A 14,152-nucleotide genomic window follows, 5' to 3' on the forward strand; every position below is an offset into this window, starting at 1 on the left:
ACAAATCCCTAGAGTGAAGGAAGAGACAGTGTAGGGTAGTGTGAAATCTCACATCATGTGATTTAGTTCAGCATAGCATGTATGACAGGGAGTATGGGAGAGCCAGGTACCATAAACTGACAGTCACAGCACAAAATGCTTTTTTAACTCTTAGAGAGAGAGAGAAAGGGAGAGAGGGAGAGAGGGAGAGAGGGAGAGAGGGAGAGAGAGGGAGGGAGGGAGGGAGGGAGGGAGGGAGGGAGAGAGAGAGAGAGAGAGAGAGAGAGAGAGAGAGAGAGAGAGAGAGCGCTGGGAGGCAGAATGGTTTGATTCAGGATATGGGATCAGATGTAAAGGTACAGACCTGTGTTCTAGTAGTCACTATGGCCTAGGCCTTTGGTCATGAGTCAGTTGTGTTCATTGTTTCAGGGTCTTGTGAGACTATAACTTGAGTATCATCCAGGGATACTATCTCATCTAAATTTTGATTTGGAAATGATACACTTCCATGCTCATAAACTTGTTTGCAAAATTCATATCCTTGAGCCTAAGGGACTCAGTTTCCTATTAGCTGTCAGATGAAGGCTACTTTTGGTTCTTTGCCTTCCTAACATGACCACTTCATCAAAGCCAGCAAGGGATCGAGATGGTGTCATTAATGTAGAAAAATCATTAAACAGATGTACTTTGTCATATTTTAAAGGTGAATAAACCCACAGGTCCCACCCACACTCAAGGAGAGAAAATGAGGAAGTTTGTGAATATAAGGAAGTGGGCACCTTAGTTTCTACCACAGTGAGAAGAACAGGAAATTAAAGATTAGTCGGGTCGGGCAGAGTCCTGGGGATGTGTCCAGAGTCAAGGGAACCAAAAGACACTCATTCTGAGACTCATCTCTGTGGTGAAAAATACTCTGTGGACACTCTGCTTGGACCTCTTTATCCAGTTAATGTACTCATTCCCTGTAGTAATAAGTGTTGCTTCTAGTGGCTCACAGCTGCCCTTCTCCTGGAGAATGCTTAGTCTCTCTCTTCTCTGTTCAGTTTGACAAGTAAACATGCATTTCCCTTTCCTGCTGTGTTCTATGAAGTCTGCCTCTTTTCCCTTTTATTGGATATTTTTAAATCTACATTTCAAATGTTATTCCCTTTCCCGGTTTCCCGGACATAAGCCCCTTATCCCATCCCTCTCCCCTTTTTCTATAAGGGTGTTTTCCTCCCCATCCACTCCTCCTTCCCATCCCCTGACATTCCTCTACATTGGGGGTCCAACCTTGGCAGGACCAAGAGCTTCTCCTTCCATTGGTGCCCAACAAGGCCATTCTCTGCGACATATGCAGCTGATGCCATTGGTAAGAAAGCATTGTTAACCCATGAGTCTATAAGAGCAAGGAGAGAAACAGCAGTGAGGACCAAGACCTGATCAAAGCTGTGCCCCCTGGTTGGGACCCAGGCAGGAGCTGGGAAGAAATATGCTGTGCATTCTCTTTTCCCTTTAACTCTTTTTCTCTAGTCAAACACTGCAGAACGCTTGCCAACCGCGAGCATTAGCAGTCAGTGAGTGTCATACCTTGAGGACCCCGAGCAGAAGCAGGAAGACTCAGCCGACAGTGGAACAATGGACAATGACGGGCCCGATGATAATTCTCTCTGTCGGTACAGCCATCATATTGGTGCTAGAATGATCTTCAGGGCTTTTATTCTGCCATCCCTCACTCAGCTCTACTTTGTCCAGATCTGCTGTGTTTCTCTCATGTTGCTTAAAAGATTACAAAAGTGTGAACCATGAAACTGTGGGCTAGATATTAATAAAATTCTGACCATGTACAAAACGTTTATTCATTTATAAATTGCTTAATTTCACTGTTGTTGCACCTAGTGTTGTAGCTTAGTTAATAGAGTGTTTTCCCAGCCTCCATGAAGCCCTGGGTATGATTCCAAGCACTGTATAAACCAAGCATTATGGGGGATGCTGGTAAGCCTATCCTTTTGGTTGAGGCAAGAGGATAGGGAGTTCAAGGTCATTCATGGCTAAATAGAGAATTTGAGGCCAATATGAACTGCATGAGACCCTGGTAAGATAAAATAATTGATAAATTTACTTAATTAATTAATTAGTAGATTTATTTACTGTTGTTATATAATATTTCAGTACATGGCATACCCTTAATTTAAACTATACCATGTTGTATGACAGACTTTTCCTAGGGAAACACAATAGACACATGTCGTCACAGATAGGCAGACCAATAGAGACCAAAGTGCAAGTTGGTAGATCAGTGAGTTTTATTAAGGTTACTTACAAGAACAGAAATGACTTAATGACAGCTGCATCACCGAGGACCATCCCAACGTGGGCAACAACTCACAAAAGCTGGAGTCCACTGCACAACCTGCAGGCAGGTCAATGGGTCATAGCACGTCATTTCCAGGTGGCTCATTTGGTCTTTGTTTCTTCTGGGCAGTTTGGCTGGTCTTTGCTTCTTTTAAGAGGCTAGACTTGTCAGAGAACGTTCACAGCTTGTTCTGTCTGAGAGTGACTTGTAGCAGTATTTTCTATTTATATATTCTGCGGAGGGCGGAGCCTAGTGAGTCTCATCTGTTCCAGGGACTTCCTGAAGCTATTTCGAGTTGCTTCTTTCTTATCTGAATGAGCTTACCTGGAGGATGGAATGTATCAATATTGTAGAAAACTGCTACTCGATCACTACTAATTATTGGGAAAAAAAACACCTGATAATTTTCTGTTGCTTTAGGACATTTTTGGGCACAGATGACTAGATTGCTACCATTTAAAATCAGCTAAGTTGGCTGATGGGAACCTCAAATCAAGAGCAGATGTGGCACCTCTGATCCTCCCCCATCATTGTAGTTTCTTATCTTCACAATTGTACATTCAATCAGAGGTTTTCTTTGCATTTATGGAAGTGTGTAGTTGAAATTATTTGTTACTGCTTGAATCCATGGGGCAGCAAGGTACATGTGGGGGGAAAGCACTGTCGTAATCTGTAAATGAAAAAACCAGGGAAGATGAATTTGTGGAGCTACCTGTTCTGTAGAACTTGTGCAGGTCCCGTCAGACCTCTCATGCAGCACACATAGGACATGTGATCATCTGTCATACAGAACAAGAGATGATTTTTTTATGGAATATGTGGTTCCTAGGAGCCAGCTGCTGCTATAGAAAGACCACTGTCTTGAGGATAAACGACCTGACCTGGAAGCTGAGACTGCAGTTAAATAAATTTATCAGAGCGGGCGCCACCATTTTCTTCTTGCTCTGTGAACTTATGAGAAACAGTAACTCGTGCTTATAGCTTCCCTTGTGAGCTGCTGATTTGAGAAGTGGCTGTGAGCTTTTAGAGGAAGGTATGCCCAGATAATGTGAGCTTCTGTGGTGGTTTGAATATGCTTGGCCCAGCAAGTGGCACTAGTAGGAGGTGTGGCCTTGTTGGAGGAGGTGTGGCCTTGACACAGTGTATCATGGTGAGGGTGGGCTTTGAGACCCTCCTTTTAGCTGCCTGAGAAGAGTCTGTTCCTGGCTTCCTTTGGTTGAAGATGTAGAATTCTCAGCCCCTCCAGCGTCATACCTGCCTGGACATTGATATGTTTCCTGCCATGATGACAATGGACTGAACCTCTGAAGCTGTAAACCAGTCTCAATTAAACCACCACAACTCCAAAGGCAGAAGGACTTTATAGGAGTGAGTTGTGCTTTGTTTTTAAAGCACTAGGGAGACATGTTAGAGATTCCAAGTAGGAGAATGACATTTCTTTCTTGCAAGAAGTCAATGATACTAATAGCTAAAACTCTGAGAGTATTTACCATATGCCTAACATTGTACAAACCACTTGACATACGTTAATTCTTATATTCATTACGGAATCTTTTCCATGTAGGTGCTACTAAAGGACAGGTTGGGGGGGTCCTGTTCAGTGTTTCACAGTGAATGGAGGATTGAAAGAAGCCCATGAGTGCACGGGGAGAATCAGGAGTTCGGGATGAGTCTGACCTACTAAAAGCTGGCAACGTCCACTGAATACTTAGCAACCTGTCTCTATACAAGACACCCTCATCCGAGGTGGTTCTCCCCCTCATGTGCTTTGTCAAGGTCTTCATCCAGGCATGCCTTGGCTCTCACGCTTGCTCACAATTTGTACAAATACAGGGACCATGATTTGGTAAGCTGCAGATTTACAACCTGCTTGTTGTCTATATTTGAATATCAGTTATTTTGAACTAGAAGGAAGTATGATTGCGGGGCTGACTCAAGTCCAGGATGTTTGCCATGTTCATTGTGACTTGGTAGATTTGGATGTTTCTACACCGAAGGTTTTACTTGTTGTAGGGTGGGAGAGAGAAAGCTGGCATTGAAGCTCCAGCCTTGCCATGAGAATAATTTTGTGACACGGGAAAGCAGCCAATCCTCTCAGAACTCGACTTTTTTAATATGGAAAAAACAACTGTCCCAAAGTCTTTATTAATATTCAGTAGAAGACAGAGTTGCATTCTTGGACTAATTTTCCAACACTTTTGAAAAAAAATAGGATGGCAATTCCCCTCAATCACAAACGCACTTTAACCTGACATTTTAGAGATGCAGTGGCACAAATTCTCTGACTACAATAGTAAATATCTCAGGCTTTGTTGGCCCTGCAATCTCTATTTCGGCTACTACGTACAGCCACTGAAGTAAAAGTAACCACAGATAATAAGTAAGTAAACATGTCTATGCCTGCATCTCACTAAAACTTTACTGCTGTGTATTTATATGCTCATGTCTACACATGTGGTGTCTGTTCATATATGCACACACATGTGTGTTTAAGGCCTAGGTACAGTCAGCACCCCGTGAAAGGGGTGGTATGGCGTGCACATTTGAACTAGCATGCCAATAGCAACGGGAAGAAATGAAATGCTTGGGTGGAAGAGGAGACAGGGAAAAACTGTCACAATCTTATAGGAGACATTTTACTGCAAGACGTCAACTCCACATGAAGATCAGGAAGCCATTGCTGGTTTTCCAGCTGCAGCTAGAAGCATAGAGCTTGCTGTGAGGGTTTTATTCCTGTGAGTCTGTCAGCATCTCCACAGGCCTCCTGTTCAGAGGGAGGAGACTTTGGGTACCTCTCGCCTGAACGCTATGTGACGTCAAGTTGAACTGGACCAGGCCACAGTGTTCAGATTCACGTCTGATGTTTCAGGAGTTCCGAAGCAACCTTGGAGGGGTGTTCATTCTTTTGTTTTGTTTCCCCATTCTTTCCTTTGAGTTTTGAGTCCTGATATGGTAAATGGGAGTCTAGAGGACAGGAAGGAAGGAAAGAGTAAACTTAGACACTTGAGGTAGCAAAACCCATGCTGGGGTTCCCTTGGCTGCTGGCTTGCCAAGGCCATCTTGGGAAAACGAGCCAGAGTTTAGAAGCGAGAAACTTGGATTTCTTTCAGAGACAAGACAGTGGACTTCTGTGATCCATGACGTAGGAGGAGAGTTGGAGTTTTAAGAAATCATAAAAACTTGAGGGGGCAATGAGATGAAGGTGCTTATTGTACACAAGCCTGGTGATCGGTGTTCGATTCCTGGAAACTACACAGGTAGAAGGGGAAAAAAAAACCAACTCTACAAAGGTGTCCTTTGACCTCCACGGTGGACATGCTCCTGTACTTGCAGGCAAACACAACAGGCTACAATAATAATTAAAGAAAATAAACGGGATGTGATAAAATTCATTCGCCGACAGATCAGTAAAAAAATTTGCATAAAGCTTAGAGTTAATATAACTCCGGATTGCGTCTTGTGGTCTGTTTCACCAACTCACGAATTTTATTTCACAGACGAAAATATTTACTATGCAAATGAGGCGGGAAACCCCGGCGTTCTCAGCCAAGTGTGCCAGCCTCTGGTTGGGAAGCTTTATTTTGGTTGTGGTAGGGAGGACTGTTGCCTACTTCACTGAAATTGCTAGTCGTTTTGAAAGGTGAGATAATAGAGACTTCAAACATTCGCATCTGCGTGCCGAACAGTTTCCTGTATGGGGGTGGGCACGGGGTCGCTTCCTCCTTTGAAAAATATCGCAGTGACTGGCGCGTCATTCTCTTCCCCCTTTTTATTTTCTAACACAGAATGAAGAAGATGAGCAACATTTACGAGTCGGCTGCCAACACGCTGGGGATCTTTAACAGCCCCTGCCTGACCAAGGTCGAGCTGCGTGTGGCGTGCAAAGGCATTTCCGACAGAGATGCTCTGTCTAAGCCGGACCCTTGCGTCATCCTCAAGATGCAATCCCACGGGCAGTGGTTCGAGGTAGGCTTGTCCACAGAGCCAGACAGAAGCCTGCCTGGCTGGCTGGCTGGTCTGTTCAAAATAAAACAAAACAATTTCCTGTCTTTAGCATGTTTGTTGTAAAGCAAGAGAAAGTTCCAGAAAACTTTAAATGGAATCATGTTTCTGTTTATCTCATGATGTTTTGATATGTAATATTTTGACAATTTGTGGGCCTGGGATTTTCAACATGTTTCCAATAACCACAGTGCACTCTGTATTATACTCCAATCACTGACAAAATGTTAATGGGTCAGAAACAGATTTGCATCCAGAACCCAGGCCGGGCTGGGGTGACAAGATGAATGTTGCAACGAATAGTTCCACAGAGCCATGGCAGACTTCAGGTTAGATTTATTAAGGACCAGGCCCCTGGGTATGATGGGAGGGAGGCCCCTTGCTCTGAGGGAACAGGGTTGGGATGTCAAGAGAGAATTGACTAGTCAGATAGAGTTAGTACAGGGTCTAAGGTTTTTCTAGATTGAATTAGAAGTTGAGGGTGACTGTAACAGGCAAGCCAGTCCTGTGGAGTCTCTGGACCTCGCTCTTCAGACTGAGGGCAACCTCTGGCTCAGAAGTTGGACTGGGTCCTGGGATGTTGTTCAGAATGAGCGAAGACTAGGGGCCAGCCCTCTGATTAAGCTCTTAACAGAGTAGCAGGAAAGGAGTTGGCCTGGCTCAACTTATAAGGGATGTGAGGGACAGCGCAAGTTTTACGGAATGGTGTGGATCTCAACACCAGGTGTCTGAGAGAGCAACATGGGGCACACTGACTATAATAGAGCCCAGTCCTCAAGGCCTGTGGGTCACGGGGCTTGAACAACACTTTCACAGGAGTTGCACACCAGATATCCTACGTATCAGTTATTTACATTATGACTCATAACAGTAGCAAAATTACAGTTATAAAGTAGCAATGAAAATAATTTTATGATTGGCGCTTACCACAACACGGAGGAACTGTGTTAAAGGGTTGCAGCATTCAGATGGTTGGGAACTGCAGGTCTGGAGGGATCATTCTAAGTCCCATGGCACTGGGATTCCATGTTGGATGTAGAACTTTAATCTGAGTTGGTGGAGGACTAATGAAAGAGAAGCCTGCGTGTGTATAAATCCTGAAGGGTTTGACAGTGAAGAGAGACGTTGGGAGGGTAGATGTGGGGAGAGGAAGGAGTGATCTGGGAGCCTATGTGTTCATAGCGCTTTAAGTGGTGTTGGAAGGCAACAAGCTATAAAAGAATTCTATATCCCAATGGATCACTGGGTAAGGGTATGAATGAAATGGCATTGCTATGCATTAGTCTTGCAAGAGTGGCCATTTCCAATTTGTCAAGAGAGGACTTGGTGTTTTATTTCACCTATTTGGGGGAAGGAATTGATCTTTTTATACGATTGCCTGTGAGACTCCAGAATGTCAGTGACCTGGTGAAGGATGGCCGTAGGGAAAAGCAGAGAGGCCCTTTATGTCCCCTGGACTGGCTAGAACTCATGCTGGTGAATGCTCATACAGACACGATGGTACTCGGGGAAGAGCAGAGAAGACTACCGGACATGATGTGCATCATGCAATATTTATGGTTTTGAGTGAAACTTGAAACAATGGGAGTTACATCTTATCAGCAACTTCTCAAAGACTGAGTGAACTGATCTAGTGACTCCAGGGTCTGAATAGGAAAGAAAAAAAAAGACAGGGAGCGAGTGGCTTTTTTCAATATTGTTCTGCCTATAGGAGGAAAAGGCAATATTTAAGCCCAGGCAGCCCTGCAACCTGAAGTTTTTATTGCTGCTTCAGGCTTACTGTTGGCACCGGCACAGTCTTTGGCGGGTTATCTGGAAATACTGTGGACTGAGTTTTACGGATGGGTTTTCTTTGCTATTGTTGATTGTTTGTAACAATAAAATGTTGCATCTCAGCATCCCTTTTTGAATAAGCATTTTTAACTATTGTTTTTAGTTAATGATCAAAATAAAGGTATACTATGGCATTTTCATACACACACATGCATGTATATATGTGTGCATGTGTGTGCATCTATCTATCATCCATCTATCTATCATCTATCTATCATCCATCTATCTACCATCTATCTATCTATCATCTATCTATCTATCTATCTATCATCTATCTATCATCTATCTATCTATCTATCATCTATCTATCTATCTATCTATCTATCTATCTATCTATCTATCTATCTATCTATCATCCATCTATCTTTCATCTATCTATCTATCTATCATCCATCTATCTTTCATCTATCTATCTATCTATCTATCTATCATCTATCTATCTATCTATCTATCATCTGTCTATCTATCTATCATCTATCTTCTATCATCCATCTATCTATCATCTATCTATCTATCTATCTATCTATCTATCTATCTATCTATCTATCTATCTTAGTTAGTGTTCTAGTGCCATGAAGAGATGCTCTGGCTCTGACAACTCTTATAAAATAAAGCATTTAGTGGAGATTTGCTTACACTCAAAGGTTTAAGCATGGAGAGCACAGGCAGACATGGTGCTGGAGAGGGAGCTGAGAGCTCTACGTCTGGATCTGGAGGCAGCAGGAAGAAAGTGGGACACTGGGCCTGGCTTAAGCATTTGAGGCCCCAAAGCCCACCTTCAGTGCCATACTTTCTCCAGTTATAGTAAGGCTATAACTCCTAAGTCCCTGTCTAATGACCCAGCATTCAAATCTGTAAGCCTATGGGAGTTATTCTTATTCAAATGACCACACTATGTATTATTGTACATTGCACCTATTCACGCCCCAACAAGGTCCTTTCTAGTGCCTTTCCCCAATTCTTATGGCCCTCTTCCTTCTCGCAAATAATGTTCCTTCTGCTCCGATGGTCTGTCTCTGTGTGTGCCATTATAAACTGATATAAATTTTGCTCATGAGCAAAGGCATACTGTATATGTCAGTGTTCTCTAGAGGAACAGAAACCAAACAGGATGGGTATGTATTAAAAAGAGATTTCAGATTGGCTTACATAATAGGTGTGATGGGAGGCGGGATTTAACAATGGCTGTCTTCACACTGAATAGAAGCTGAGAACTTAGGAACAGTGGCAGTCCAGTTTGATGCTGAAAGGACTTGGAGAGTCACTGGTCTTCAGTCTTCCTTGGAGGACCAATGAATCTGGGTTCCACTGTCAGCAGAAGATGACAGCCACAGCAACAGAACAGAGATTCACACAGTAGTATTAGGCAGTTGGAAAAGGTAGGCAGTTGGAAAAAAGCCCCCTTTGTCCTGGGATCTTTCTCATCTGGGATGCTATTAAAGAATGCTGCTGACCCTGGGGGAGAGACTTTCTCCTTCAGTTAATCCTGGCAGGAAATACCTGCCCAGTATTGTGTTTTTTGGCTAATCCCAAGTCAACCCAACCCACTCGCAATCTCATAGGATCAGCCCTACAGACTTGCCTCCTCCTCTTTTGCCTGTTTATGAATAGATAGGACAGCCTTCCCCTCCGCGGTAGGAAAACTATCACAAGATTTAAGAGGCAACATATTACTCATGTAAGCCTGTGGTAGCAACCACTGAAAGGGAGTGCTGATGGCTGTTCATGTGTAGATGGCATTCCAGGGATCCATTCCTGGAGAATGAATGACAGGAAGATTAGGATCCTAAGTTAGGTCTCGCATTGTAAGCTGAATTCTTCATCACTGGGGTTTTAGGTATAATAGCACGTTTTTCTCTTTCTAAGCAACCATCTTGTAGACTTTGTTGGTGAACCTTTAAAAAATAAATCTAAGCTAGACAAAATTAAATGGAATGACATGGTACAGACAAATCACTTTCTGAAAATTTGCGGAGTAAGTTGTTTTTTAGAACACCGTTTTTCCTATTCTGATATTTCATATTTTCTTTTTCTAATTTCGTCTTTAATATTTCTTTACTTGGCATGTGTTGAGGATGAGGGTATATGTGTGATAACAGCACACGAGTGGCGGGGTCAGAGGACAAAGTGCAGAAGTTCATTCTCACCATAACCCTGTGGCTTCTGGTAATAGAAGCCAGGCTATCCGCTTCCCTCTGAGCCATCTCTCAGGCTCCATTTTAACATGATTCTTATGCATGTAAAATGTTCTTTCCTGATTTTATTGCCTAGCAGTATATGCCTTTTCCACATCTCTACAATTTTGATAAAATGCAATTTTCGAGTTGCATAATATCCTATCAGATAGATTTACTTAAGCTGCTGTCTGATCTCTTGCCTTTTAAAATGCCTTCATTTAAGTAATACCAGACCGAACATCTTTGTGCACACAATTTTTCAATTATTTTTGGATGGGTAACTAGAAGAGATGCTGTCAAAATTGAACTGGTGGGATACAGGATAGGACATTTTATTTTGTTTTCTTTTTCGAGAACATCACACACGGGCTTTGCATTTACACCACTAATGCTCCTTCCGTGTCTCCAGCTCCCTCCCCAATTCATAGCCTCTTCTTTACTTCTGTTATATATACACACACTTGCACATGTGTGTATGTGTGTACATGTGTGCATGTGTTGTGTGTTTGTGTGCATGTGTATAACCTACCACGTCCACACAGCATTGCTCATATGTACAGGTGTCCAGAGTTGGCCACTCGGAATTGGATAACCTAGGACCAAGCTTGTCCCTGTCAGAATCTGATTCTTCCTCTTTTAGCAGTCATTGACCACCTGAATCTCTCCATCTAGAGATAGGGCATTGCGGCATTTTTCTTCTCTACGGTGACATGTCAACTGGTATTGTTATTATGCTGGTCTAGTTCAGACAACCATATTGTTGAGGCTGTATGAGTACATTTTACCTGTCATGTCTTGGGGACACTATCCCTCAGAAGACAACTTGAGCCTCTGGCTCTGTCAGTCTTTGTGCTCTCTCTTCCATGCTGCTCCCTGAGCCATAAGTGTATGGGTTGTGTTGTGGAAATATCAGTTAGAGATGGGCACCCTTCGGTCACTTATGCTTTATTGTAGATTTCCATAATTGTCTCCATACGTTGCCAAAAGAAACCTCTTCGATGAGGGATGAGAGCTACACTTGTCTGTGGGAATAAGGAAAGTAAAGTCACACATGACATTCATTTAGGAAAATGGCAGTGGTGCATTCTTCTCTGGGCTCCATTACGGACCTGTCTGGGTACAGGTAGTTCGCTGGGTTTACCAGGCCTAACTTCCTTTCCACTGAGATGGCCAGGAAGACGGATCCCATGCCATGCAGCTGCCAGAAAGAACTCATTCGTGTGACTATTGATGATGGCGTTGAAACTAAATAAAGGCTGTGACGTCACTTTAAGATGAGAACCAGGAAATCGGTACTTAGCTTAGGGCTGGAAAAGCGATGTGTTAAGACAAACTTATAAAGCTGCCAGAAAGAGAGAGAGAGAGAGAGAGAGAGAGAGAGAGAGAGAGAGAGAGAGAGAGAGAGAGTTCTCAAATACTCAGAGACTGTTTGGGCCAATGTATATTCATTGCATTGACAACACAGAGAGCCAGTTGCTAAAAATGTGCCAGCCTACCGCTGCCAAGAGCAAAAAGGAGAGTTGAGTATTAAAGACCAAGCAGGTGCATTACCTAGGAGAAGTTGGATCGATGGGTGTCAGGATGGGGGAAGGACCAACCTACCAGGCGCTAGAGAGACAGTGGTGAAGCGTATAGAGCTGGAGAAGCTGGCTCAAAATCCAATAGGGATGACAAGTAATTTTCCCCTCTCCCGCTAATTCATTCTATTGGACAAACTTTGCTGGAAGTCTGCTGGCAGAGTTTGCAGAGAGAGAACACAGAATATAATTTAGACCAAAGAGGCAAGTAGACGACACATAGACCAACCACCCACCGGGAGAATCATTTACAGTTAGCAAGTGGTGAGCATTTATTTAGTGACACCACCTACTCTCTGATGCAAGTTCCAAAAGTGACTTTCGCATCCTCATCTCTATGCTAGAAGTGAGGAGTGATATGCTCAGGGAAGGCTGGCAAGCACAATTCAGGGGGGAGGCTTTTCTGCTGAAGACCTTGGTGGCAAGAGAGACTCCTATGTACAGAAACACAGAATCGGGAGAAAGGTTTTTTTTATCCAAGGTTGAAGACTGTTTAAATGTCTAATAGTTAGGGTTTCCATTGCGGTGAAGAGACACCATGACCAAGGCAACTCTTATAAAGAACAACATTTAAATGTGGCTGGCTTATAGTTCTCAGAGGTTTAGTCCATTATCATCATGGCAGGCAGCTTGGCAGCATCCAGGCAGACATAGTGTTGGGGGAGTCAAGAATTCTACATCTTGATCCAAAGGCAGCCAGGAGGAAACTCTGCTTCTATGCTGGGCAGTGTGTGAGCACTAACAGACCTCAAAGCCGATCCCCACAGTGACAGTTTCCTCCAACAAGGCCACGCCTACTCCAATAAGGCCACATCTCTTAGTAGTGTCACTCCCTATGGCCAAGTACATGAATCTAGAGGGGCCAACCTATCTAAAGAACCCCATTAGGTTTCTTAGTTTCTTCATCTGGGGAATCTGAAGTGATAAACAATTAATGAAGAGAGTGTTGAGGAGTTTTGGGGAGAGACTCAGAAAATCAAAGTAATCTTACCTTCCAGTGAGAGCTTTAAAGTTTGACAAAAAGGGAAACCTTATCATGAGTGTTTAATTTATATGTATGGGTCCTTTGTCAGCATGTGCATCTCTGATCCACATACATGTATGGTGCCCAAGGAGGCTAAAAGAAGGCATAGGATTCCCTAGAACTGGAGTTATACATACTCGTGAGCTCTCATATGGGTACTGGGAGTCAAGCCTGGGTCCTCAGGAAGGACAACCTGAGCTCCTAACCACTGACCTATCTCCCCAGACCCCAATTTACTTTAAAATGGGATTTCAACAGAGCAAGAGCCCTGTGATACCATGGTAAGCAACTCAGGTTACTGCTGTAACAGATCTAACCACTTCCAGTTGAGCCTTCCACATAATGGGCACACATTTACTGTTTTCATTGATCTGTTAGCAAGGGCAGAGAACATCTGACCCCTAAAGGGGATTGTAAAAGCTTCCTGTTTAGCCTCAAATAGACCTATGCTCTGACCTTCTGTGCTGTATTGATGTTTAACGTCACCATGATAAGTTGTCTTTGAATTTAGGAGATGAATTGTTCTGAAATGTACTGCAATGGCTGCTTTGTGTGTATCTGCAGTGTCTGAGGTATATATCTAAGAACTAAGATTTCAGAAGCAGAATTGTTTCCCTTCTGGAAATATGCACTCATAGGTTTATGTATGCAAATGCAAATTGTGCGTGTGTGTGTGTGTGTGTGTCTGTGTGTGTGTGTAAACTTTCGATAAGTCTTTTACACTGCCTATGTACTGAAGGAAGACGAAGCTGTGACTTGGATGTACTTTCCAAACAGTTTCAGAGACACTCAATTTCTTAATTTGAGGGTCACACCCATCCATTATAATCTCTTGTGTACCCTCTCTTGGCCATACAGAGATGAAAGTATAAAGCTAATGAGAATGTGGAACTTACAGCTTCTGATGAGGTGTGGGAATAATTCCTTCTTGTCTCGTGTGAGTGTCAATGGATCATTAGCTCCTGGATCTAGACATCTTAGCAGGGGTGATAAATGAAAGCTTCCCAGAGAACTGAGAGGCAGACACTTGTGACCTGAAGGCTTTCCCTCTGTCTGCTGGAACATAGGCTTTCTCCACGGCAGTGTTGGATGTTTCCCATGGAGCTGAGCCAAGCTGACGATTGTGTGGCCTTGGGCCCAGATCCCATGAATGAGGAGAACTTGTCATTATGGGGAAACCCAAATTACATTGCACATTCTGAAGATGTTGCTTCAATCACTGTTA

General features: G+C 43.3%; 1 protein-coding gene across 5 annotated transcripts in view; it reads left to right on the forward strand.

Annotated features, from left to right (window-relative positions):
• The window catches only part of Cpne4 (copine 4), a 475,704-nt gene that overhangs the window by 130,036 nt on the left and 331,516 nt on the right, over positions 1-14,152 (forward strand). For all 5 annotated transcript variants that reach the window (NM_001109003.1, XM_039081885.2, XM_039081886.2 and 2 more), the window contains 1 exon segment: positions 6,100-6,280. In NM_001109003.1, coding sequence (NP_001102473.1) covers positions 6,100-6,280 — 181 coding nt within the window.

The sequence above is a fragment of the Rattus norvegicus genome, chromosome 8, assembly GCF_036323735.1.
Source record: "Rattus norvegicus strain BN/NHsdMcwi chromosome 8, GRCr8, whole genome shotgun sequence".
NCBI lineage: Eukaryota > Metazoa > Chordata > Mammalia > Rodentia > Muridae > Rattus > Rattus norvegicus.